Source organism: Scaptodrosophila lebanonensis, unplaced genomic scaffold (genome assembly GCF_003285725.1).
Source record: "Scaptodrosophila lebanonensis strain 11010-0011.00,11010-0021.00 unplaced genomic scaffold, SlebRS2 tig00000163-arrow-arrow-pilon, whole genome shotgun sequence".
Taxonomy (NCBI): Eukaryota; Metazoa; Arthropoda; class Insecta; order Diptera; family Drosophilidae; genus Scaptodrosophila; species Scaptodrosophila lebanonensis.
Window position 1 is genome coordinate 324,244 of NW_022060598.1, and position 27,409 is coordinate 351,652.

At 40.6% G+C, this 27,409-nt stretch overlaps 2 protein-coding genes across 3 annotated transcripts; both read right to left on the minus strand.

The window, feature by feature from the left end:
- Positions 1 to 8,084: 8,084 nt before the first annotated feature.
- LOC115629719 lies at positions 8,085 to 13,912 on the minus strand. Of its 2 annotated transcripts, XM_030526239.1 has the most exons (9): positions 13,786 to 13,912; positions 12,926 to 13,161; positions 12,717 to 12,868; positions 12,297 to 12,554; positions 11,298 to 12,190; positions 10,967 to 11,162; positions 10,599 to 10,894; positions 9,604 to 9,757; positions 8,085 to 9,529 (listed from the first exon to the last, which is right to left on the minus strand). In XM_030526239.1, exons 2-9 carry the CDS (start codon positions 13,155 to 13,157, stop codon positions 8,405 to 8,407), a joined length of 3,306 nt encoding a protein of 1,101 aa, XP_030382099.1. In that variant the 5' UTR covers positions 13,158 to 13,161; positions 13,786 to 13,912; the 3' UTR covers positions 8,085 to 8,404. The 2 variants fall into 2 exon arrangements, with proteins under 2 accessions (XP_030382099.1, XP_030382100.1); XM_030526240.1 differs by lacking the exon at positions 12,297 to 12,554.
- Positions 13,913 to 15,129: 1,217 nt separating this feature from the next.
- Positions 15,130 to 23,343, minus strand: LOC115629726 (protein rhomboid). The gene is made up of 4 exons (XM_030526259.1): positions 23,107 to 23,343; positions 16,519 to 16,877; positions 16,104 to 16,446; positions 15,130 to 16,038 (listed from the first exon to the last, which is right to left on the minus strand). The coding sequence occupies exons 1-4, from the start codon at positions 23,341 to 23,343 to the stop codon at positions 15,730 to 15,732; spliced, it is 1,248 nt and encodes a 415-aa protein (XP_030382119.1). The 3' UTR covers positions 15,130 to 15,729.
- Positions 23,344 to 27,409: the final 4,066 nt, after the last annotated feature.

A 27,409-nucleotide genomic window follows, 5' to 3' on the forward strand; every position in this document is an offset into this window, starting at 1 on the left:
GCAGTGTATTTCTTCACGCCATACCAACGCATCGTACTTGCTACATTAGTCCAGTAATCACCGCCAATTCCAGATTGAGATTGGTTCGGTCACTGGCAATGGCCCCATCTCAGCGTGCAGTTCCCCTTCATTTGCAGCCACTTCGTTCTCAGCATTGTCGTACGTTGGCTGACGTTCCTCGGCGTTTGCTTTCTTCGCACAACGCTACAAAATCACCGACAATTAATCAATTATTTATTAACTCTGTGGTAATTCTACACCGTGCGCTATACTCACCACACAAATATAAACAACACCCTCACTGTCCGAGGTGAATACTTTATATCTCTCGTGCGGATTCTCAACCGCGGATTGGCAGCGCACACAGTGGGCCGGTCTGCTATTCGGGGTCCTTTGGTTGAGAATAGACGCTTCCATCTGACACCTGGTCAGCGAAGTCTTGATGGACTGTGAAATGAGTTTCTGCAGATTGCTACTAAGGTTGGGACAAAGCGTTCGAGATTAGTTTCAATTGTTATATTGTTTCATGTACTGACAGATTTGATTAAATAGACTCACACACGATTACAAGCAGAGCTGTCGATCGAGCTGGCACTGTTGTTGCCATTACAGACCGCAAGGACGCGTGCATTTCCGTTGAAAGCCGTGGTAGGGGTCAAGCCCACGGGCGACGGTTTGGCACCCTCTGGAGCCTTTGGCTTCGGCACACGTATGCCGGAAACTACAGACGGTGGGGAACCAATTTCCGTATTAACTGGCGGTTGCGTTTTGCGACGTGCTGGCTGAGCCTCACGCACCAGTTCAAATTCAGGGCCCACACCCAGCGATTTACGCTGGAAGCAGAAGTGGTCGATGGTTAAATCGCCCTGTAGAAGTGGTATAATGTCGTGACGAGAACGGAGTTTCTTGCCCCCGGGAGAGATGAAGTATACGTCACCACGAGCCGGTAGGCCATGACGCAGAACGAGTTCGCGTTTCCAGCCAAACTGGAATGGTTTCAGATACATCTCATCCGTTGCCGGCAGCTTGACAGCGGCCTGGCTCTTCCGTCGACGTGGCGTCTTCGGCTCTGGCTTATCCTGGGTGTTGTTGAATATATCCACTGGCCGTACGCACAGCGACTTGGAACGGAAATAGGTGTGAGTCCCGTTTATTTGGGCGTTGGAGACTCCCGACCAATCGGCCTCAGTATGGGGGGTGCTTGCCCAACCGATTTTTGGGTTGGAGATGTTTAACCAGCCAGAATCATTGTGTAGGGCGCGTGGCACTGCGGCTTCAGTGTTGGTGTTGGAGAAGCGGAATTCGGACCGCTTCGGTGGGAATACCAATTCACCTTCGACCTGTTTTTTTTCCCGCTCCTTATAGGATGCAAAAATCGACCGTTTGATTTGCGACATATGAACCATATTGAAGGAGATATTGAGGAAGTTGGAAGAGAGATTGCGTATTAGTGGAATTCTGGGTTTAATGATCGGCTAAAAGTCGGAGAGGTAAGTAGGTCCACCTTATTAGCTAAGACAGTAGTTTGTTGTGGTGGTCTTGTTGTCATTGATGGAGGTAGTGGGTGTAATCTACTTGGGGAAGTTACAGTTGAGGTTACAAATGGGTTGTTGACAGTCGACGCTGACGTTGTTTTTAATGGTAATAAGGACGTGACTGGCGGGAACAGCTTTTCTCTGGGAAATATGCTACGTCCAGCAGGACCCAGTGCCCTCAGCCCTGCAGGTGTCTATCGGTACAAGCCAAAATATACATACATACATATAGACATACGTAGATAGTGAAAGACAGAAGAGACGCTCCAGACATTCTTCAAATACAAACAGGAAAATGATCAAGAACAGTTCCAAGCCTACTAACCTCTTGTTCCAAATCCGAGTTACTTTCCCCGCTGTGACTTGATGTTAGATTTGGAAAATTACCGCTCCAGCCACTGAGATATTCATCTTTTGAGGTACGGCGATCGTTGGGTATTTTTTCCTTCTTTTCCCTTTTGGAATTGCGATTTTCATTATCTGCGTTGTTTTCCACATCAAAATTGCGCTTCTTTATCTTGCTGCTGGATACACCAGCTGTGCCCGGCAACAAATCCATAACGCTGGGAAACAAAAAGTAAGAGTGTTAAGATTATATTTACTTTGACATTTCCGAATTTTATTAAACCGAAATGTCTGATCATTTCTAACGCATTGAATATGGTAATACTAGTTACAGGAAAAGATCAACACTCGGTGAATCCATAGATTGAATTTAATAAAAGATTAGGCTAATGTTTTTGAAGAATCTGCAAGGTCTGTATCTCAAAAAGTATGACAGCGCTAAGAGGCTTGATCTGCGTGGCCTTCAAGGTCAAAGGAAGAGCCGAAATACATACATATATTTTCGAATTCTTTTTTCATGTCATAATTGGTTGTTATTTTTACTTTTTGTCTCCTATGAACATTTATAGTCACTACAGGCTACCTTTATTGAGTTTATTTATCTCATATATTAATTAATAGTGCGTTTTTTTATATAAAGTTCCATCAAATGGACTCACCTGCGTTTGCATACAGAGTTGTTGCTCCAGCTGGCAGTGTTGTTGTCATTGGTAGCCGCAAGGACGCGTACATGTCCATTGCCAGCCATGGAAGAGGTCCAGCCCTCGGGCGCCGGGTTGGCACCCTCTGCAGCCTTTGGCTTCGGCACATATTTGCCGGAAACTGCAGAAGGTAGGGAATCAATTTCCGTCTTAACTGACGGTTGCGTTTGGCAACGTGCTGGCTGAGCCTCACGGACCAGTTCAAGCTCCGGGCCCACACCCTGCGATTTACGCTGTAAGCAGAAGTGGTCGATGGTTGGTTGCTGGAACGGTTTCTTATAGAACTCATCCGGTGCCGGCAGCTTGACAGCGGCCTGGCTCTTCCGTCGACGTGGCGTCTTCGGCTCTGGCTTATCCTGGGTGTTGTTGAATATATCCACTGGCCGTACGCACAGCGACTTGGAACGGAAATAGGTGTGAGTGCCGTCTATTTGAGCGTTGGAGACTCCCGACCAATCGGCCTCAGTATGGGGGGTGCTTGTCCAACCGATTTTTGGGTTGGAGATGTTTAACCAGCCAGAATCATTGTGTAGGGCGCGTGGCACTGCGGCTTCAGTGTTGGTGTTCGAGAAGCGGAATTTGGATCGCTTCGGTGACAAAGCCTCTTCACCCTCGAACTTTTTTGTGTCCCCTTCCATATCGGATGCAGAAAACGGGCGCTTGCGATGCCCCTTCTAAATCGAATAGACGGAGAAAGCCGAGATTGGAGGAGTTGAAAGAGAGTTTACATGTTAGTGGAATTCTAGCTTTAGTGGGCGACTTGTAGTCGTTGTTGTTAATGGCAATGAGGACAAAGAGAGAACAAAGGTATGCTCTGGGCATTCTACAAACAGAAGCAGTGCAAGGAGCGCAAGGATTCGTTCCACGCCTACTTACCTGTTTTTCCAAAGTCGAGTTGCTTTCCCCGCTGGGAGTTGATGTTAAATTTGGAACATTACCGCTCCAGCCCCTTTGATATTCCTCCTTTAAGAGGCGGCGATCGTTGGATATTTTTTCCTTCTTTTCTTTCTTATTCTTCTTGTTTTTCTTCTTCGATTTGCGATTTCCATTATCTGCGAAAGATTGTTGCAAAATATATACACGAGATATGCTTTGTAATTGGATGTGCTTACTATTAGCAATCCTTGGTGCATCGCCATTTAAGTGCTGATCAAATGTGTCCGGGTGCGGAACCATGTGCCGCGCTAATGGACCAAAGCATGGTCCAAGAAGTGGACCGTTATTTTTCTCTTCGACCAGAGAAGACGAGGTAGAAGCCCCGCCGACAATGTTACGTGGCGGGAATTCGCTGCTGGATACATCAGCGGTGCTCATCGACATGTTCATGACGCTGTGAGATAAAAGTTGAAAACGTGGTTAAGTTACATAAACCAACATTACTTATTAATGTATTCTTATTGTTGATGTACAAAAATGCATTCCCCGTTCGACTTACAAAATATTTAGCTGTTATAACAACCCACGAATTATTTTAAGTAATTAGCGTTTTGTCTGATATTTTTGTGTTACAAGAGACCACAACGGACGCACGCAGAAAGAAAGAAGAAGATACTTGCAAGGTATAATTCGGTTTAACTTTGCACGCATCTTCTTCTTACTTTTTGCGTGCTTTATGCTCACTTCTTGTTGTTGGCATTGCCGTTGCTGAGCACGTGTCGGCTCTCTCTCACAATCGGCAGCAAAAAGCAACGCGAATGGTAATGCGGCGTCCATTTAATTTTTACGCAACCAACATCATAAATTCAGGTAATTTTATTGCCAAACAGAAGTGCTCTAAAAAAGAGATATAAAAGATAAAATACACATGCACATACATACATATGTATGTACATACATATATGGGTTAATTTCAATAAAAAATATGAAAACCTCATTGGAATTTGCTCATTCTTTTCTTTGTTTTCTTGCAAAAGTACAGTTGTGTGCGTAAATGTGAGTGACGCTTCGGACATGTGTATACATACATACATATGTATGTATGTATGTATATAGACTTGGTTTGAAGACTTATTGTGTAGACTTATCCATACCCTGAGGCAGTTTATTTCAAACCGGATACATATAGCCTCATTATTTTTGTATACATACAAGTATACATATGTCAGCTGCCATAGGACTGATCGGTGCAGAAATCACTCTTGACGTTTCTCCTGTATTAAAAGACTTGTTCCGCGGAGTTATGCCTATGAATATAATGAGAGCTATAGCTAAATGGGAATTCTAAAGCATACAAATACCATAAAAAACCAAATTGAGTGCGTATTGCTGATAAGAATTTGTTCAGAAATTCTCTAGTTTTGTCTCATTGTACTTAGCACACGAGTTAAATTTGTCTCACTCGGTCGGTAGGCCTAGCCTATCGCTGTCATTCCCACATTTCGCAGTCCGAACTCAAAATGTTCCGTTTTAAATTGGAATGGGAAGCACAAACATCACAAAAACCAAAACAAAAATTAAAAAAGTGAAAAAAGTAAAATATTTAGTTTTAAGCGAAAAGTGAAACCATTTCTAGATACGGTGTTTTTTTCCTCTTTTGTTTCTTACCTTTTTGTAAAAAATATTATTGCACATCGTTTTGCGTTTGATTTCTTTGAGGATAACTCCTTGAAGTTCGTTATATTAAACACATATATTCACACTAAAGCAGTAAGTATGCGGACGGTCCGACTTGGATTGTTCTATATAGGAGTAGAACTACAATAACTTTTCAAAACTTGGTTCTCTTCTAAGTACATATTTTGAATTCAGATAGTTGGCGTATCCATAATTTTCGCACTTCATAGACATGGACACAATAGATACAAAAGACAAGCCGAAAACTGCTGATATTCTATCCACTCAGATATACATCAATGCAAAAAAAAGACAGCGCAAACTGTATCTTTCCAATAATCCGCTCAAGCCAGTTTAGAAAGTATTACTACTCCAGATTTTCCAGAGTGCTTCAGAGCCAGAAAGTACAAATCTATGCAGCATACATGATAGACAAGACACCTCCAAACGAGAGAGATACACGCATACCCTATTGGTATAACCGCCAAAACATATACAAGTATTAACACTAGGTATAAAAATCCTCGAAGAGAGGAAAAGGACGGCAGCAAACTCCGTAAGTTCAGCTAAGATTTAAAGGTCCCCCGATTCTCGAAATATATTTTTTGCAGCACTCGTCAATGCCCCTGACTCGGACCCTATATGCTCATGATGCTCGTATTTTCAAATCTTCTGAAGAATATTCACCGATGAGCGGCAAAATGCCAATAGGCTTAATATTTCCAAATGATTTCCTCAGCTGTCTTCGCATAGCTGGCCCGTTTCCTATATACATATGTATGTAGATGAGTTCCTGACGTACGCGTAAGTAATTTCGAAGGAAGCTGAAACCAAATAAGAATTCTTTCAATTATTTGTACACAACAGAAACAAAGTGTCTATGGCAGTTGTTTAGACGCCGCTCGTGAAAAATCACTCAGATCCAATGGCAATATTCTTATAGAGATATTTGTACTATTTCTATATGGTGGTGGAAGAAGAAGCACACACACCGGCACGATTTTCACATGTGGGGTTGAAAATATTAAAAGAAAGGAGAGATTACACAAGGCTATAGAAGGAGCAAGGAAGTCCTGCAATTAACGCTAAGCTCGCATTAATCTCAGCTTCTTGTCTTCTCATTGCGAGCAAATAAAGTTTTATTCAGTACAATAATGCTGAAGTCCCAGAAAAAAAAACCCACTGGTAATCTTGAGCTGTTATTACCCACAGATCTGACGATTCATGTTTATAATATTTTGTTTGCCCACAAGAAACGAAGGCAGTGCCGCTTTTAAAAATAGTTGAAGCTCTTTTGTTTTTTTAATGGAAAAGAATTTCAGATTTCCCTATGCCGGCTGTTTTGGGAGAACCTCTGGGCCAAATGTGGTGGCTCAGGTATAGAACTGACCTGAAGATGGACAAACCTAAAATTTGACAATCCTTTTCGAAACTGACAGACGTCAGAGCGACTTGCCACGTACTTTCAAATGGTAGTTTGGATGCATACTAATAGTGCAGTATTTTAATAGGTTACCAAAAATAACAACATATAATTATTATTACAATAAGTCTTAGCCACAATCCGGGAACTATCCCCGGAGTCGAAGGGATTCTTTATTTCAATGTATGTTATCATTTCTAACATTAATCTTCATTGAAAATTTGAATAACAGTGCCTTAGAATTAAAGCAATAATATTGCTATACAATATCGTATACGATTAAATACATACATACAAACATATAAATATATGTGTAACATTATAGGATAGTATAGTAATAGATTTGAATGCGAGAATGTTCTGTTTTGAAAGAATGAAGTGCGTCACGTTGAAATTTGAACAGATGCTTATACTTATAAGTATTTTCCAGTATTGTTGACTCAGCGATCGCCATCACTGACACCACTGGCGCCACATATATATGTGCCTCCCAACATGTGTTGGGTCTCGCCGACCACCGACTGCGGTTGCTCTACGGACGATGGCAGAGTTTCGCAAGCCACCCGCTCCTCGCCGTTGCCAAAGAGGCCGAGAATAAATTTTATGACCTGCTCGTCCACCTCCATGTTCTCGGCCTGGAGCCTGTTGCCTGTAGAGACACCGTGCGCCGTGATGGTGAGGGTGGAGGAGCCCGTAGAGCTGCGTGGCGCTGTGTCGGTGCCGCCGATGTCGTCTAGTGCTGCCGCACTTCTGGCCACCGTACAGTTATGTAACTCGTCAATGGGCAGCGTGACGCGTTTAAAGTAGGAGCCGGCCAAGGAGTCCTCGTCGGCCAGCCCCTTCTTGGCACCACAACAGCAACTGCAGTTGCCGCCACCGACGAGGCAACGGCAAAATTTCGACCACATTGTCTAAGAGGGTGCCGTGGCAACTGTTTTCGCTGCTTAGCTATCGACGACTGGCAACTCAAGCTCGCCATCAAGCCAATAAACAGAACAAAGCCCCAACTGGTCGGCCAATAGCCACCAAACAGCAGTTGTTAGTCAAAAGTTCCCGGGAAAATGGACGGAACTTCACTTGCTGCCACCTATCTGAGTCATAAGCAACACATTGGGACGTCGATTCACAGACTAAAAATAACTGAAGCCCTCTAATAAGTCTTGGATTGATATGCCCAGCTAAAGCTAACTATAAGCTACTTAAGCAGGTAGTCACTTACTTCAGCTGAGTTTTGGATCAAAAGATTAATGGGTAAGTTACGAGAAACTTCGAACTTTTAAGAAATGTTAGGGGCAAGAATGATGCCTCTGTAATAGAAACTTGAAGACCTTTGATATATAATGACCAGAGATACAAAACAATGTGAAAGCACACGCATTTTTCGGGATCTACTCTATAACGATAGAGCCGCTTCCAAAATATTCGGGAGTCCATGAAAGTTGCGACTGTCTTAGGCAATACATGGGTTTTGTTCCAGAAGATCATATATAGGAAAATATTTGCCAATCAGATGGGATGAAACGAATTTAAAAGGTATCTGTGTGTATTCATTGGAAGTGGTGCCAAGTATTTAGTTAGGGTGGGGGCCCTACACAGGGATGATAGAAAAACAGTTTATTAAATGCAAACTAAAAATTGTAGGGTTTAATGTTCAATCCGTGTGAAATTCAAAGTGTTTACAACGTTGTCAATTATACATACAAATAAACTAAATCTAATGAATCGATGAATGTGTGTTGTTTACAACATGGTTTGGGTTGAGTTGTGTTGGTTGTGTTTCGTGGTAAAATAATAACGTGAAGTACATGCATTAAGTCTTGACTCTCTTGGCCGCACCACGTATTCCATTAGAACTGCAGGAGCATGGTCTCACTGTGTGGCACTTGGGCCACAATGGTAATGGCTTGCGGCATCATGTGATGCAGAATTGATTCAAGACGCTCCACTGGCAGAAAGGCCCATTCGCGGGGTGCGTAGCTCGGTAGTTTGGGGACGTCGTTGAGGCGATCGTGTAGCATAACGCCTGGTATAGGACGAACGACGGGAATGCAGTGCTTATCCTTATCAGTGTGGCACAAAGTGCCGGTCATGCGTAGCAGCTCGACGGTAAGGCCAAGCTTAAAGGACACCAGACGCTCCGCATTCTCGCTAATCGCCTGCATAATGGCATTCGTTGTATTCGCGGCATTGTTTATATAATTGGGCATCAGTAGTAGTTCGCGCACAAATTTGCAGCCGTTCAGCTGCTCGCTGAAATGCTCATCTATGTCTACATTTACGAGCTCCAAGCGCTCCACTTTTGTGCCATCCCCAATCCCAGCCATGATATCCGCCACAGGAAACTCTGTACTGACACTGTGACGATTCTCCAGCCGCAAGTGTTTCAGTTTGTGCATACGCGGCAATACCTGACGACCAAACTCCATGGTCGGCATGCCGGTGCAGGAACCAAGCACCAGCGATTCCAGCGGCAGATTATGCAGATTGAGGATATCGAGGTGACGCATGTTGCCAACGCCGCGCAGGGACAAACGGGTGAGTCCACCGAGCTGTAGAATCGGCTGCAAGGAGGCAATACTGCCCCGCACCTCTATCATACGAATATGCAGATAACGCAATCCCACCATCTTCTCCATATGCTCCAGACTGATTGAGCGACTTGAGGTTGTGATGCGTAGCTCCTGCAGTTGTGGCAAATACTTAATTACCAGACGTATAAACGCCGAGTCGCAGATATCGGTGCGCAGAGTTCGCAGTGACTTTAGGAGTCGCAAATCGCCACTCAGACGCATAACGCGCGACAATTCAACGCCCCACATGTCCAGGTGACGGGTCTTTTGGCGGGCCAGCTCGCTCAAGCATTCGCTCCAATTCTTAATTCGCGTATTGCGCAGCGAGACAATTTGCCAGATGCTGGGATCCCTCGAGACTAAGCGCCAACCCTGACATACCTGAGCCACCTTTTTGCGTTCCTGCAAATACAAAGAAAATAAATTAATTAAGAACCCAAAGCGCTCGCTCAAAAGCAAGGCTGCACTGTACTTACGGCCAAGTTTAATGTCAACAGCACAGCCCGCAGAACTGGTATGGCCTTGCTAGCCATGCTCAGATACTCTAGAATGCCAGCCGTAAGCTCTTTTGAGCAAATATTTTTACAGCTATTATTTTCGTGGCTCGTTACCTCCGGTTCCCGTGGAATACTGCGAACAAAACAAAAAAAAAAAACATTATAGAAAATGCGCATTGTTGCTAAAATAAACATGAGAGTATTTTTTCATGAAGGACAAAGCAATCTAAGGCACCCACCCATCTCTAAATGGCCTTTTTAGAAATCATTTATTTAGAGCCCAAGTCCATATCAAGGCAAAAATTCTAGGAAAAATTTGAATACATCGTTAATTCTAACTCATAATTCTACTCAACATTTGCACCACAAAATTTGGAAATTGAGAATTACATACATAGATGAAAAAAAGGAAGAAAGGTAAGAGGAAAATATGTAATTTTAGCAAGCGATATTTCTTTTTATTGCAGGGAAAGACCTTAAATACCTCATGTAGAAAATGATTTTCTAATTACAAATTAGACTACAGAAGATCGCCGTGACTCGAAATGTAGCCTAATAATAGTAATAATATTACAGGAGGATTCGTTATACCTTACTATATGTGTGGAAGGAAAGAAAAATTCTTTATCGAAGCTCTTTAAAGCTTTAAACTTGAATAGCGCGCACGCATCCATAGTAAACTTTTAACCACAAAATTTGTCTAGAACTCTCAATTAATGAAAAGTCAAATACACTCAACGTCACTTGAATAGCAGACATTATAACGATGCACTGATTACTGAAATTAAACAATATAGGGCCCAAATTTCCCCACAAATAGAATGTTCCTATTTGTTTCGTAACGTTCGTGCATTACGCTGCAGAATTGCCGTCAATTTTATAAGGGAAAGATGATAAGCATATTGAGGTGACGTTACATATGTATCTAAGCAACTTATTTGTGAGATTAGGTAATAAGCATTTTTGGGACTCACACTTGTATGCTTGGATGTGGCGGTTCCCCGGACACGGACACATACTTGCGTCCAGTAATCACCACCAATTCCTGGGGCTTGGGTGTCCGTTTGCCACCAGCAGCGCTGGCAGCAGCGCCTATCTGCTCATCGCTCAACAGCTGTGCTGGCGGCTCCTGTCCCGGCTTTTCGATTGGTTCGGTCACTGGCAATGGCCTTATCTCAGCGTGCAGTTCCCCTTCATTTGCAGCCACTTCGTTCTCAGCATTGTCGTATGTTGGCTGACGTTCCTCGGCGTTTGCTTTCTTCGCACAACGCTACAAAATCACCGACAATTCATCAATTATTTATTAACTCTGTGGTAATTCTACACCGTGCGCTATACTCACCACACAAATATAAACAACACCCTCACTGTCCGATATGTTCAGCTTGTATCCTTCATGCGGATCCTCAATCACTGATTGGCAGCGCACACAGTGCACGGACGCGCTATTTGGGGTGCTTTGACTGCGAACAGCCGCCGCCACCTGAGACTTGGCCTGCGGAGTCTTCACAGGGTGTGAGCTCACTTTGTGCAGATTACTACAATGGTTGTGACAAAGCGATTGAGGTTAGTTTCAAGGGTCATAGGAGGCTTCAAAATAACCTTTCCCAAAGTGCATGCATTGACAGTTTAATGGTGGAAGAGTAGTGTTTACTTTGGAATTTCCGACTCACCTGCGTTTGCGAGCAGAATTGCCGCTTGAGCTAGCACTGTTGTTGCCATTACTGGCCGCGAGGACGCGTGCATTTCCTTTGACAGCCATGGTAGAGGTCCAGCCCTCGGGCGGCGGGCTGGCACCCTTTGGAGCCTTTGGCTTCGGCACACGTTTGCCGGAAAGTACATGCGGTGGGGTGTCGATTTCCGTCTTAACTGGCGGTTGCGTTTTGCGGCGTGCTGGCTGAGACTGACGGACCAATTCGAATTCGGGGCCCACACCCTGCGATTCACGCTGGAAGCAGAAGTGGTCGATGGTTAAATCGCCCTGCAGAAGCGGTATAATGTCGTCGCGAGAGCGCAGTTTCTTGCCCGCGGGCGAGATAAAGAATACGTCGCCACGAACCGGTAGGCCACGACGCATAACGAGTTCGCGCTTCCAGCCGAACTGGAACGGTTTTTTATAGAACTCATCCGTTGCCGGCAGCTTGGCAGTGGTCTGGCTCTTGCGTCGATGTGGCGTCTTCGGCTCTGGCTTGCTCAGGGACAGGAAATCGCCAGATATTTCCGCTGGGCTAGCGCACATGCTGCGAAAGCGATGGGTTCGTCGTGGTGGCTCCATATTAACACACAGCGATTTGGAACGGGCATTAGTGCGAGCTCCTCCTATTTGAGCGTTGGGGACTCCCGACCAATCGGCCTCAGTATGGGGAGTGCTTGTACAACCGATTTCGGCGTTGGAGATGTTTGACCAGCCAGAATCATTGTGGGGGGCGCGTAGCACAGGAGCCTGAATGCTTGTGTTGGAGAACCGGGATTTGGGCCGCTTCGGTGGTAATACCTCTTCATTTTCCAACTGTTTTGTTTCCCCCTCCTTAAAGGATGAGGAAGAAGGACGTTTGCGATGCGCCATCTAAGCCATATTGAAGGAGATATTGGGGAAGTTGGAAGAAAGATTGCACGTTAGTGGAATTCTGGGTTAATGACCGACTAAAAGCCTAAGAACTAAGTAATTCCACCTTGTTAGCTAAGACAGTAGTTTGTTGTGGTGGTGGTGTTGTTGTCGTTGGTGGAGGTGTTGTTGGCTGTGATCTACTTGGAGAAGTTACAGTTGAGGTTACAGTTGGGTTGTTGTTGGCAGTCGAGGCTGTCGAAGTTAATGTTGTTGTTGTAGTCGTTGTTGTTAATGGCAATGAGGACGTGACCGTCGGCAGCAGCTCCTCTCTGGGAAATATGCTACGTCCAGTAGAACCCAGTGCCTTTAGCTCTGCAGGTGTCTATTGGCACAAGCCAAAATATACATACATACATACAGACATACGTAGATAGAGAAAGAGAGAACAAAGGTATGCTCCGGGCATTCTACAAATACAAACAGAAACAGAAGGAGCGGCAGCAGCGCAAGGATCAGTTTCATGATCCGTTCCACTCCTACTTACCTGTTGTTCCAAATCCGAGTTACTTTCCCCGCTGTGAGTTGATGTTAGATTTGGAAAATTACCGCTCCAGCCCCTTAGATATTCCTCCTTTGAGGGTCGGCGATCGTTGGATATTTTTTCCTTTTTTTTCTTTGATTTGCGATTTTCATTATCTACGAAAGATTGTTGAAATAAATACACGAAATATGCTTTATAATGGATGTGTTTACTATTAGCAATCTGAGGTGCACCGCCATTTAACTGACGTTCGAATGTGTCCGGATCCGGCACCATGTGCCGCGCTAATGGACCAAAGCATGGCCCTAGAAGAAGGCCGTTATTTTCCTCGTCGACCGGCGATGAGGAAGTAGAAGCCCCGCTGACAGTGTTACGCGGCGAGGATTTGCTGCGCTTTTTTTTCTTGCTGCTGGATACACCAGCTGTGCTCGGCGACATGTTCATGACGCTGTAAGATAAAAAGTGAAAACGTGTTATAATCACAAGAATATTTGATTTATTTTTATTGCAAATGTAGAAATTGCATTTTCCAATTGTCGTAAAATATTATTTAGTTAACATAACAGCTTTTAAATTTATGGTATATACATATTTAGTGATTTAGTTGAAGCTTCTGCTTCTGTAAACCGCATTTTACTTTTAACGCATCTTCTTTCTTTTTGCGTGCCTTGCGCTCTCTTGTTTTTGTTTGGCTTTGCCTGTGCTGAGCACGTGCCGGCTCTCTTCGTTTTGTCAGCAGAGAGCAACACAAAACTGGTAATGTGGCGTCCCTTTAATTTTTACACAGCCAATATCGCAATTTCAATCAATTCTGCAGACCAGCAGTATCCCAATTTACTGACTTATGGTTGCAATATATGGATTTATTTCAATAAAAACATGAACACCTCATATTGACATTTGCCCTTTTTTTTTTTGCTACCGCTTTGTCGCTTCTTCTTTTTTTCATGCAACATTTCATTTGTTTTCGCGAATGTGAGTGACGCTTCAGATGTATGTATGTATGTACATGCATACATAAAGCGTAACTATTTCAGAATTGTTGCACGATTGCAAATATAAAAATGTTAACCTGCTCTCGTTGCACAAAGTTCAGAGGCTTGGAAACAATTCCAACAACCGAAATTTACAAGGATAATCGCACAAAACACCTTTAGTACTTCTACTTTAAGGGATAAGTAGATGGTGAAACAATTCGATACCAAAGCTTCGATACTTCTCCATGAGTATGGATTTTACGAGTACACATTCGTGCCCGTTTCCCACGCCAGCAACTCGCCAGCGGCTGGCGTGTATCGGTGTTGCCAGACGGTCGACATTTACTTCATAAAGCGGGCTCTCTTAAAATCGTTTTGTTATGAAATTGAAAAGAAAAAATGCCTTATTATGCTACTATAAGTTCTCAATACTAACAAGAATTTATGTTTATTATTCTCACCCAAACTATTTCTTTCAGCTGTGATCTCTGTTTTATACAAATACTAGCGCCCGATTTGAATAATACAGTTTTTATATTTATTTATTTTGAAATTTCTTATTTGTTTCTTTCTTATTTTAAAATGTTTAATGCAATTTTTACTTCTATAATTATTATTTTTTACTACCACATGAGACCTTATTAGTTAAACAGTATTTGCCGAAGCTTAAGAAAGTAACATTGAAACATTATAACATTATGACAAAGGAAATTAAGAGAAAATGTCTCTTAAGAAATAGGACAAAGGAGCATCGAGCATCGACGATGTTCTTACCACGATGCATCGATGTTTTTTTTGCTAACAATGCATCGTTGATCCATCGATGTTTGTCCAAACATCGAACATTATTCGTGGGTATATTTGTATAAGGTATATTTGTATTATAAATTATTTGATGTTCTTATTAAAATGTGTTTTATTAAGTAAGCCATATAAGTTAATCAAAAGTCAGTATTACGAGTACTTTATTGACTAAAACACTATGGCAGTCTCTCTTGATTTATAAACAAACATCTCTGTTAATTTTCTCCCTAATATTAGCATTTTTTCTATCGATTTACATCCCTAGCACGTAGTGGCTCTTTGTGCTCCGAGGGCGCTTTCCACTCACAACCCTAACGGTAGAATTTGTTGTAGGGCTCCCGATTTAAAATTTCGTGACCACCGCTGATTTAAAATATGTTTTGCTTTCTCAGTCTCTTCTTTGGATGACTAGCGGCAGTTCCAAATCCAGGATCTCTTCAAAAACTTTACGCACAATATGCAGCTTAGCGGTTATCAGAATACCCGCACTCCAGGCCCAGAACCACAATGGAGTGCTGTCCAATACAGTATAAAGGTTCCATAGACCGAACACGACTGTTTTTGGTTGCAGATGAACAGGTTTTAGCCCTTTAATCAGTTAATTACTTCCAGCATTATAAAAGGCAAAGTGTTTCAGTGGTGGAGCTTCACTCCACTGTTTAATCTGTCGTAACATTATGAAAATACATTATTATTTAGGGTCTTCACGAAAGGCCAATTATTTGTTTCACTGCTTAAAGATAAAACTCTGGGTTCGTAAGCATTTTCTTATTCTAGCTGCCGAAGTTATTTGTTAAACAATTATTTGATTGTTTGCATTTTTGTGCTCACGAATCGGACCCTAACTGTATTACATAATAATAAGTTAGTACAAAAATGTTCGCTTTATAATAAATTACTTTAACGTATAAGTGTTTTTTATGTATATTTATGTACATATATATGTATATATGCACTTGGCGGTCCATGTAAAGGGACAACGCTGAGTCCGTATGAAATGCAAATACTCTCCGTAAAATGGATAAATGGTTAAAAAAATTTGTGCACAGCTGTGTGCGTGTAATGATAATCTTTTCTCTTATAAGTTATAGACAGGCCGTATAGACCTGATGAGCGACCCAATGGCCGGGATGAAGTGCACTTTGGATGCGAGTCACTTAAATAGAAATCAAATTTTATGCTAATTGTCGTTTAGCCGCTCGTTCGCTCATTTGCTCATTCGGTGGCTTTCTCTCTTAGTTGTATTCAGGCTTGGGGAAGTAGTCGGGCACAAAGATGTGGACAATGATGCCGGTGGTCATGAGCGCGAAATAGAAGATGACCGAAATCCACCACAGAATCCTTTCCCAGCGTCGCACTTGCAGATTTCGGAGCACGCCAATGCCCACAAGTAGGCCGGCAATGGCGCCTGATAAGTGAGCCACATAGCCGATCTGATCGTGTTGATCGGTTAGATGGCGATAGATTGAGGTGCCCAGATCTGTGAAGCAAAAGATAAGGAAAGCAAGCAGCTGTATGATCGCGTACTCCATTTCCGAGTAGTTCTGTTGGCAAAGGACACTCAATATTAGTTAAAAGCCATGCTGGCAGGACAGTTCCGTTTGCTTACCATAATGATTGTGGCTATATGGGCCGTAATAAGAGCATAGACGCCACCAGATGCGCCGGCCAGAAAGATGCGCGGACTAGTTAGTGAGGTGCCCATAGATCCGGCCAGCACGCCGGCCAGATAGACGAGTGCCACACGCCACCAGTGGTGCACCAGCTCGAGAGCAATTCCCAGAAAGATCTGAATAATTAGATTCATCATGAGATGCATAATGCCGACGTGCACAAACATGTAGCTGCCGAAACGCCAGGCCTCGTAACGCTTGTACGGATTGTAGATAAAGAGCGTCGCAGCCGGCCCGTTGGTGCTCTCCCCCAGACGTTGATTGTGGTCGGGATCATCTCTGCGGATACAAATTGGATGGATTATATATTAGCAGCTGATCTCCCATCATTCCATTTTTTCGACTACTCACTGAAAATGAATGACATCCACCAGGAACATGATAATCTCAATAATGGAGAAGATAACCATGGTTAATGGTGGTGGACAGACAGACATCTGCCTTTCGTAGGCACCATCCGGCTCATCGCCGCGCGGCGTCGGTGGCGGCACCACAGCCCGACAGTAAAGCGCCAACAGGTTGCGAAACATTAGCTGTTGACGGAGAGACATCTGATAGAACTCTTCGAAGTCCAAAGCACCGCTGTTGTCGTCATCGGCGCGCTTCAGTATCTGGTCGGCAATATACGCGGGTATGTCCTGGCAATACCCATTCGAGATTAGCTGTTTCAGCTCATGTGTATTAATTCTGCCATCTCTGTCAGCGTCGTGCTGCAACAAAATATTGGATTATGGATTAACATGGAACATAAAATAGATTTGATAATAAATATCGATATTAAAAGAATGTTAGTATTTCCAATGCGTAATTGAAACTTGAAGAAAGTTTGAGGGGTAATAATAGTTCGTTTAACAATCGACATGTACATTCCGAAATATTTGTTTAATTTTAGAGCCGTTTAGGGATTATTTAAAAAATTTAGAAAATTTTAGAAATTGCATCCATTAGGACAGTTTATTTAACGGAGGAAAAAAGCCACCCTTCTTTTAGACAAAATGTTCAATTGCTAACAAATATACCATATATGTATACTTTTACTAAGAAACAAAGACATCAAAGACAATAATAATTTTTAGAAAACGCTTTTCTTAAATAGTTTTAAGGGCGAAATCTTCGCATCTATAAATATATGCAGAAACTGCAATTTATTTATAAATCGCAAATGGGTTTTCAATCATTTAATTTTTGTAAACTTTTGAGTGGTACTGGTCTACAGTTATACCCATATGTAATAAAATTATTATTATTATTATAAGTACTATAAGAATATTAGGTGTTCATAATTAAAAAATTATATATGGGTTCGATAAATTGAAAAAAAAGTCTTATAGTGTGAATGAAGCCCACAAAAGCGGTAAAAACAAAGATGAACGAAACAATTCAAGGACATTGAATCTAGAAACATTGGGTTAACTTTCTTAAGAGTAGGGGTAGCTGCACTTAGTTGGGCGATTTTGCCAATTGTTTTCGACCCCATGGCAGTCGTAGCAACCCGAGATATTACCAAGCAGGCGTTAGAGTAACTGTCAGCTCTAATGAATTTTCTATTCCCCACTTCTCTCATTCAATCAGACACATTCAAACCGAACAGAACAAAACCGAACACATCACCAACAGATCAGTACCGTGTATTTTGAAGGCCACACAGCTCACATTGCAGCCGGAAGTTCCGTTCACGATCTCACGTTGTTCGTTAGCCGCAACCACAAGATGGCTCAGCTTTGGCATTTAGCCAAATATTTATTATATGGATCCAGTCAGCCCTCGGATTCGGCCGATGATGACGATGCAATCGGACAGGAGTCATCGGGAGTACTGACAGTGTCGGTTCTATATCTGGCCGTGGGTGCTCTGCTTTTATGTGCGAATTCCCTGGCCAGTCGTTTCAACGGATACGATGCCGCCAAGCGGGATCGTGAATTGAGGGAGGAACGCCAAAATCAACGGCTATGGCAAAAACAGTTCCTCATCAGTCAACAACAAGAGCAGTATAAAGAGGAAGAAGAAGAAGAGGAAGAAGAAGCAGGGATTTGGCATGACACGCAGTCGATATCCGAAGACGACAAGTATTACGACGATAGGTGTAGCATATTCGATGGCGAGTCCTATTACGATATTGAAGATATCCCCAACGGGGGAAGAACACAGCGCAGTTCCTTCCCCAGTTGCATTTGCTGATAACCGATACGTTCCAGTTGGCTGCTCAACACTATCCAAAATACACGGTCGGGTCCAAACACATCCAAATTACAAAATATCAAGTACACCTTCAGCTTTCAAATAAACAAAACGAGTGTTGTGATCCTAATAAATAAATTGATGGGAAAGTGGTCAAGAAGGTCTAGAGCCCCATGAAGCCAGACCTTCCAAGTGCGGGCAGCTATCCAGTCCCGTATTCCTTTTAGGCAGCTAACAATGCTTCATAGCTCAGTTTTAGGACCCATTTATAAATCTTCTTCGTAGGCGAAGGATAATCCCGAAGATAAGTACATTATTCCACTCGTAAAAGGTATAAAACGTGTACTGTATTTGGTATAAGCATCAATCTCTTTCAAAGATTTCTTCTAAATTTTTGTGAAGAACCATATTGGAAGACTTTATTATTTAAACGTTGATTACTTTCTTGACAATTATGCTTGGGCATAAAGAGTCCCCCTTTATACTTGTACTATATATGTATAAATATAACACTCGATATAAAGAGGTTCAGACACATTAGTTGTGGCTAGTTTTGTATTTCAATGACACTTCTTTCAAGGAATATCAAGAAATACGGCTTATTGATTAAACATAGGCACACTTTTAACAGTTATACTGTTTATCAGTTTAATAGATTAAGTTTTTGGCGCGCTCTGGAAAGGTATATTAATGCAAGAATGCGTAAATAATGTACGAGTATACTCGAATGATTAGAAATATAAATATCAAGCAAATGATTACTCATATTTTGTTGTTGAAAGATAGATAAACGTTTATGCGAGGGAAAACCAACCAGTAGTTATAATAGTGTAATACATTGATAAGTTTTCCTGCAAATCCATCCATTTGATCCAACGATACTACGATTTGTCGCCGTGAAGTGGTGGCATCGATTTGTTGCCTCATAAATATCTTGAAAATAATTTGTTCTAGAGATAAAGGGAATTTTAGAACAAGTTAGATGTGAAAATGAATTGTTCTATATCTTACTAGTGATCAATGACTTCAAAGCATAAGTAATAGGCATGTCGTTAACGTTTTTACTTTTCGGACGATTTTGCGGTCTACAGCTAATTTGTTGAGCTTACAAAATACTTGTATTGCGGGGGTTGGCACTTAAGTGCATCATCTGAGTTGCATCATTTATGGTTATACATGAATATTATTCATTCATTCGTTATAATAATTATCCCAACATTCGATATTAATGTTCAAATAAACAAATTTTCTACAAATTGAAGAAAGCACGCGCTGCCAATTAACAGGAAAAAGATAATCACTGTATTGCTTCTCTTTCCGAATTAGAACGAATTTTGCGAAATCGCGACTGGTAGTTTTTTTAAATATTAAACAACGACCAAATAATTGGTCATCTTTTTTTGATCTTTTGAAAGTTAAGTGCATAAATGAAAGCATGCGATCTTTCTTTAAAATTGAAGGCCAAAGAAATAAAGATTTAAAAAATTAAGCAATTTCGAATTCTAAAAGGGCAAAGGCTGTATAATTTATAACGTCATCTTCTACCTGACCTCGCATCCGGCATCTGGTCTTTGGGGGTGTAAATAAATCATAAAATTTATATGTATATACAGAAGCGATTTAGATTCACTGAACCGCAACAATTCGATTTCTCAGAGGAAAATGTATTGCTTGGCTCAGCGCAACAGAATGTTGCGTCATTGGCCCACTTGTGGCAAGTATCCAAACGTTTTTGGATACAATCCATTACCAAATGGAGTCAGAACAAGTCGACAGCCCGTCCAACTCTATAGACCGTATAAGGCCTCAACAAAATGCGAACCGCTTACAATTGTGTTAATTATCCAACAACAAGAATAAGCAACAACTAACAAACAACAGTAATAGGATTTTTTTCCGTGGAATGCAGCTGCTAATGAAAGCAGAAGCGTGCGTTACTCCGAAACCGGGTAAACAATGGGCGGTTCTGTTGATATTTTTCTTATCAAGAATCAACTCAGTGGTTCTTACTGAGTATAGTTTGGCACGAAGCTGTTGCCAAGTGCTGTTTTCAAAGAACAAACATCCCCGCCCGAACACCCTCCCCTCGCCCATCTATCAATCGCATTTGAATCATTAGTCATTCAGAGTCGGAGCAGAGGAGTAGAACAGAATTTAAACAAAGCGCCAAGTTTCCGCAATTTTGGAAATCAGATATAGCCATAAGCTGTTGTCATATAACTACAATATACAATAAACACATGCATTTCTCTATGTGCGAAAGAGCGAGCGAGATTAAGCAAAAAAAAAAGAAAAGAAAACAGGCGATAAGGCGGCCGGCGGGCAGTATAAGGTCGAATTGCCGCATTGTGGATAGCTGGCATGTCGATTAGATGTGACTAAGAGAGTAGTTGCACTTGGCTTAGATACAAATTTTGCACACAATGGTGGGGGAGGGGGTGGGAGAAAGGGACTGTGGGAGTGTCGGCTGTGCTGTATTAGCTACACTGGTTGGGAAAACGCAGTAGATTGGTCATACAAACAATGAGTTTCATGGTTGCGGTTGATGATTTTTCCTTTTTGCTATAATGATTTGACTAATCTTATACCCTCAACACAAAATGCCCTTTTAAATTGCCTACTTATACTTTCTTTTGTTCAAATTAACCCAGTATATTGTTTAACAACTGAAATGGAATTCTTGATCTAGTGATTGTTAATTATCTCTATATCTTTGCCTCTAGCCCTACATACTTCTTTTAGAAACTGAAAGGATTAGTCTGTTGATATTGTTCATTGGTTTCAGCATTAAAGCCCCCATGGCTTATTCGGAAATGCTCAATAAATTAATAACCAAAAACAACTTGAAGACAATTTGTAGACTTATGAGAAAAATGTCGGAGCACGATTTCACAAATTGGAGTTCCAATTTTCCGAAACAGCTTCACTTAGGCAGTGCAAGTAAACTTGAGTCAAAATTTCAGTCCGTTAGGTCAAACTTTATTTTTAACAAATATAGATAAATTCTTTTAAAATTGAAAAAGTATTCAAATAAATGGGTTACATAAATGTTTATATAATATTTGGTTCCTTAAGCATCACACAATGTTTTTAGTTTATTTGTTGAATATATGTAGTATGTGTATAGTGGTATATAGGTAGAATCGAAGGGGCATCTTTTAAGATCCTTATGTATTTGAAGTAATTTTAAATAACCTTTACCTTCGACTCGAATTCTTTATGGAGACTATCTCATGATAATAATGTCTACGCCATATGCACAGACCCACAATTGAACGTTCTGTAGAAAATAAACGAACGGGGCATTTAGTTAACGATAAGATATGGACACCCAATGCTATTTTCGCGGGCATGCCAATATAAAATCTACAAGTTTGCTTTTGCTGACTCAAAGCTCACGTTCCCACTAGCTGGTTATCGCAGCAGAGCAAGCATGTGTCGCGCTCTTTAAGCCCCAGCCGAGCTTCTGAATGGGTCTTTTGGATACCTGGCCAGCAGCTAGAATTCGACAGTGCTAATTCAATTTGTTTAAACAGTTTCCAACAGTTTCTGGCCTGGGCCCAGAAATGTCTGGAGTTAGCATAGCAAGTAACAGGTTAGGCAAATTAGCAAGTCTTTTTGTTTTTAAAACGAATCTACATAAATATGTACATAAGAGTGGATATAGAGTGTGTGCGTGTGCGTGTGTGGAGTGTAGAGTTAGGAGCAACTTTAAAAAGTTAGAAAATTACACTTGACAGGTGCTGCTGATTCAGCCATCAATCGATCATGGCCGAGAGAGCAAGAAACCCAGCAAATGGAGTCAGCGAATTGTCGAGGAATCCAAAAGAAAGCGCAAATGTATATATGAATACGAGTATGTATGTAAATACATATATAGTGTGTATGTATGTGTGTTAGAAATGCTAAAGATAACGACAGCGATCTCTAGAATTGCTTGGGGCTGGGCAGGAGACCAGAGGTAGTTTGTAGATTTTACAACAACTAACAACAATTGCGGTGGTAGAGAGTAGATGCCAACAATCATTGTTATAACCGGTTTCTACTCTACCCTATACCCCATGCCGAGCAAAAGCAAAACGACAAGAGCGCAGAGTCCGATAAGATTCTTGGGCGCTTCCCTTTGCCAAGTTCAGTTCGTTTCCTTTTCCAAAACTCAAAAAAATTTGCAAAATGTGTTTAGGTGCTTGTTAAATATATACATACATTTGTATGTATGTTTGTATAGATAGGTATATAGTATGTACATATGCAAGGCGGTGACACACCCAGAATTGTTGGCAGTGTGGGGCGGCAGGCCAAGCGTGGAGAGGCGAGACTTAAAAATAGAAGTCGCGTAAAGGCATGCAATTAATTGAAGCTACAAATGCAGGAAAGGGGAACCAACTTGACATCGACAGCGATGAATCACGCGTTAAAACAAAATATATGCATACCCGTATGGACATATTTATGTATGTACATACAACATATGCACATATACATACATGCATGCATATACATAAATATGTATGTATCGATGTGTATTTAAGACAGCTGCAGTTAACTTTCTCCAAGGGCAACGGGCTGGCTAATGGCGGCACAAGAACGACACCACAACAAGAACGAACATTCATTGACTCACACACACACACACTCATACACACACTCACACTCACACACACACACACCCACACAAAACGTATTTCATCATCAGAGGAGCAAGGGGCGGAGTGGGGGACAATCGAAGTTAAGACAACTTCCCGGCTTTATGACACTTACATGGTTGAAAATGTCGCGCATTCTACGACGATCTTCCGGCTCCGGCTGCGATGTAGAACGATTTAAGGGTATCTCCTCCATATCTATGGTGTCCTGGCGCTGTGGACGCGGCGGCGGGCTACGCCGCTCTGCCGGTATATTTGGATACAAGCCATTCTCAATGTCCCTTTGTTGCTGCAGTTGCAGCTGCTGGGCAGGCGTTTGGCTCTGTTGGCGTACAACGGTTTTCAGTGACATATTGCCGCTCTGGCTATGACTTTGGCTGGATGGAGTTGCGGTTTCAACTTAAGGTGTTAAAGTACTGACACTGCTGGTCAAATACGCAAACATAAACACAAACACGACCACACTTTAGAATATGCGAACTTCAATTAAAATTGGTAGCCGTGCTTCGACTCATGTTTATGGCTTGATCAGCACTGATAAGATTAAAGTTTGGTAAAAAAGTCACCGTCACACACAAGCCCGATGGTGCTAAAAAAAAATATATAACAAATACACACAGCCAATGCAATAGCAATGGCAGAACGCGAATAAAAAAAATATTAACGATGACGGCTGGTATCGGCGCGCTCGCTGCTGCTACTGCTTCCCACCTCGACTCAACGACGCTGCTCTTTCACAACAGCACGCAACAATGCCTCTCAGCTGGCGGTTAAATGCCGACCATTTCCAGCACTAGCCTGCCGGCAACTGCCAACATTCACCAGCACTGTTTCAGCATGGCCATGCAACAAAAAATCAAATTAGTGGCAGCGCACTGCACTTTGCGCAAACAGCTGACTGCACTTTTTAGTTTTACTTAAAAACACATATACTTTAATTCGAGTTATTACCTAAAAAAGCGAAGTGTCGTCATCATTTGATTCCTTAAAATTAGGACTGAAGCAAAATCTATGTACATATTACTACCATTTACCAGGAATGGTGTGCAAGCTGCTCAACATTTCACAAAAGTGACAAAATAACGGTAAGTGGCGATCAGAACCCCAAAAATTTAATATTGTAGATAATACCATATTTCGATACTGATTAAATATTTTGTATTGTGTGCACAATAATTTTTTTTTATATTGTACCAGCTGTAAATATCTATCAAGATTTCACTTAAAATTATTGAAATTAATATACAAAGTCCGTTCAAATCGGGACCCCTACAACAAAATCTACCGTTAGGGTTATGAGTAATTCTTATTGTGTATTTTGTTTTTGCATTAATCTTTATGTGCGTCTAACTGGAGACAACTGTATACAAATGTATGTATATACAGTATACATACATATATTTTTTTTAAGTTCGCTAGCGATCGGTTTTTTGCTTGTGCGTCTGGCTGGCGCCACTTACGAAAACATTACGGAAAAAGAGCCACTACGTGCCACAGCAGATCTGTAGTGCTAAAAATTGTGTATGTAGAAGAACAGCTCTAAAGTAGCTTGCAGTACGAGTATAATACTTTTAGAACTGTCGAGGGGCAAGAAATATGGGCCATTATGTTTGAAAGTCCCGGGTCCGTATTTCCACTCAAAGTCCTGCAAGTACTAATCAGTCAATTGCTTGAGCTTCCAAAAATGTATAACTTTTTTAGATAGAATCGATCGACTACTAGATTAAAAGTACACTGTCGCAGTGTTGTCGTATTTTCTTTTAGGATTTTTAAAAAGGTAAGTGTTATCGTTCAGGTATTTGCTATACTATACATACATAACATTGTTTCAAATAACATTTATAAATGTTATAGTAGTATTTCTAGATAGAATTGTGGGTGATCGACCAATCTTCTAGATTTCCAAACAATTTTTTTTTTTTTATGAGTTCATTGCAGCCAATGCTTATCCGGTGGTGTTTTATTTTTTCGTATTTTCATAGTATTAGAGCAAAGATAAGTGTTATCATTTAGGTGGGTGCACTATAAATGAGTAATTAAATAGCTTTGATAATTAAGAGGCTTGTTGTAGAGCGTTTAGTCTTGTAGTATTTTCGCACAGAGGCGGATCAACATACACAACTGGAGAGAATAATAGGTGTGAGAACATTTTTTTTTTTCAAAAAAGCTTGCTTTTCATGGTGTTATGAATTGATGCAACGTTTACCCTCCTCCTGGAACTTAATAGTTGGTTAAGCCATTTATTATTTGTTTGGTCGCTGAAGTATGTTTATTTTGAAACTAATTGATTTTTTGAGAAAAATTAGAATATACATATGTATGAACATACATATATGAAAGGCAAGCTTTTTTGAAAAAAAAAATGGTCTCACACATATTATTCTGTCCAGCATTTTTCGTAATTCATTGTTGTTTTATTTCGGTATTCCAATTACGCTGAAACTTTGAACCCTTGTCTGTTTTTTGTGGAAACTTAAACAACTGAAATGTGGAGCGAAAATAAGTGTTTTCAACCTTCAAATCACCTTTAAATGGAAAAATGTGATTGCGAAAATGTATCGCTGTGATGGCCCCCCAAATCAAATTTGAAACTGCTGAATCGCATTTCTCGTAATTCATTGCTGTTTTATTTCGGTATTCCACTTTGTTCGCTTTTACGCTTGAAATTTTTCTATTTTCGTACAATAGTTGTGATTTTTGTTGTAATTTTGCAAACTATTCCTATGCCATAGTTCTGTTCATCCACTTTCGTTTGGGTTTGTTAATCAATTCGTTACACCTTTGTTACACATACATACGACGTACTAAATTTAATTTATATATATATACTGTATATATATTTCTATATATACTTTTATTCATAAATTTTCATATTTCATTTGATTTCTTCAATACGTATAAATAAAAACTTAAACAAATTTACTGCACACACGTTTTGTTATACCTTGTTTACTACAAAAAAAAAAAGTGTTAAATACAATATATTCTCGTTTGCATTTGTTTTATTTAGAATCTGTCAAGTGTTCAACATTGTGTAACATATCATGCTAAGTGTTTTTCGTTTTTTAATTTGCATAAAACTGACACTTCTGTTGCCCCCATCATATACATATATATGTTTATTATATATATATACTTGTATGCATGTATGCATAAATTTCGCAAATCTACATATGGATCAGTTTTTGCTTTCTTTTTCGTTCTCGTCCTGTTTTAAGTTTCTTTCATAGTTATTCCCCGTAGTACGCACTTTAAATACATAATTTATTACAACATTTATTTTTGCAACAACTGCCCCGAGCGCGCGCTGTCTTTAGTTTTTGCTTTTGTGTATATATATTCATTTATTTATTTATATATATTTTTATTTTTTTTTAAATTAGCTTTACGTTACTTATGTCCTACAATTATGTTGTTTTTCATTTTCCATTTCATTTCATTTGCTTCGCTTTGCTCTCTTTTGTTTTGTTTTTACAGTGCTTAAACATTTCTATGCTATTTTGTTTTAAACAATTTCTCTGCTTTTCTGAGTTAAGTTAAGTGTGTATTATTATTTTTGTTTGTTTTTGTATGTTTGTATTAATTTTTGGCAATGACGTACTGATTTTGTTGTTGTTGTTTTATTCTCTGCTTGCTTTCTGTTTACTAATTCATTGTTAAAATTTAATTGTGTTACTTTAATCGTAATTTATGGTGTATATATGTATAGTTATGTATATCTTTATATAAAGTAAATAGATTACGTAATTTCAACATTTGCTTGCTTTTGCCTTTTCTTCTTCATCTTTTTCTGCTGGTTTTTGTTGTTGTTGTTATGGATGTAAATCTGAATGTGAATGTGTTCGTCGTTTTATCTGTTGTCTTGTTAGATTCTTAGATGCTTTTTGTTCAGTTAACATATGAAGTATGTGCTTTTTCACTGTCTGGGTCACCACAACTTGGGGGAGGAGGAGTGGGGGTTTAAGTTAAGCTATGGTCAAACATGCAAATAATTTGCTCAGAAGTTTGTGTTATTCTTTAATGGGGCCTTGAACAAAGGATCCCAAAGATGTTTCTTGTAGAAGAGTTATATTCTTGGGAAATTCTCAAATTGTTCAACAGATTGTTTGCCTGTCTGACCACGGTCTACGGTCAAACATGTAAATAATTTGCTCAGAAATATGTGTTATTTTACAAGAAGGCTATGAAAAGGTAATGACACAGTAGTGTGTTTTTTTTTTAGCAGAACAAAGCTGCATTTTACATTTTATCCGAAAAATTCGAAAAAATTATTTGCATATCTAACCATACCTTTGCGCAAACGCTGTAAAATCTGTTTTTATTTCGCTTTGTTGTTGTTCTTGTTTTTAAAATCTATTCCAACTCGCTTTTAACAATTTCAATTTGCCTTTCGAAATTAAGGAAGAGTACACAAAATA

What these genes read in the sequence shown, in the direction of transcription:
- LOC115629726 (XM_030526259.1), bottom strand. Translation starts at nt 23,343, where the DNA reads ATGTCACTGAAAACCGTTGTACGCCAACAGAGCCAAACGCCTGCCCAG. An exon ending in TGCGCGACATTTTCAACCAT is followed by an intron (nt 16,878 to 23,106) that starts GTAAGTGTCATA and finishes ATTTTGTTGCAG; the next exon opens with CACGACGCTGACAGAGATGG. An exon ending in GTGGATGTCATTCATTTTCA is followed by an intron (nt 16,447 to 16,518) that starts GTGAGTAGTCGA and finishes TTGTATCCGCAG; the next exon opens with AGATGATCCCGACCACAATC.
- LOC115629719 (XM_030526239.1), bottom strand. Translation starts at nt 13,157, where the DNA reads ATGAACATGTCGCCGAGCACAGCTGGTGTATCCAGCAGCAAGAAAAAA. An exon ending in ACTCGGATTTGGAACAACAG is followed by an intron (nt 12,555 to 12,716) that starts GTAAGTAGGAGT and finishes TTGTGCCAATAG; the next exon opens with ACACCTGCAGAGCTAAAGGC. An exon ending in CTACTGTCTTAGCTAACAAG is followed by an intron (nt 12,191 to 12,296) that starts GTGGAATTACTT and finishes AATATGGCTTAG; the next exon opens with ATGGCGCATCGCAAACGTCC.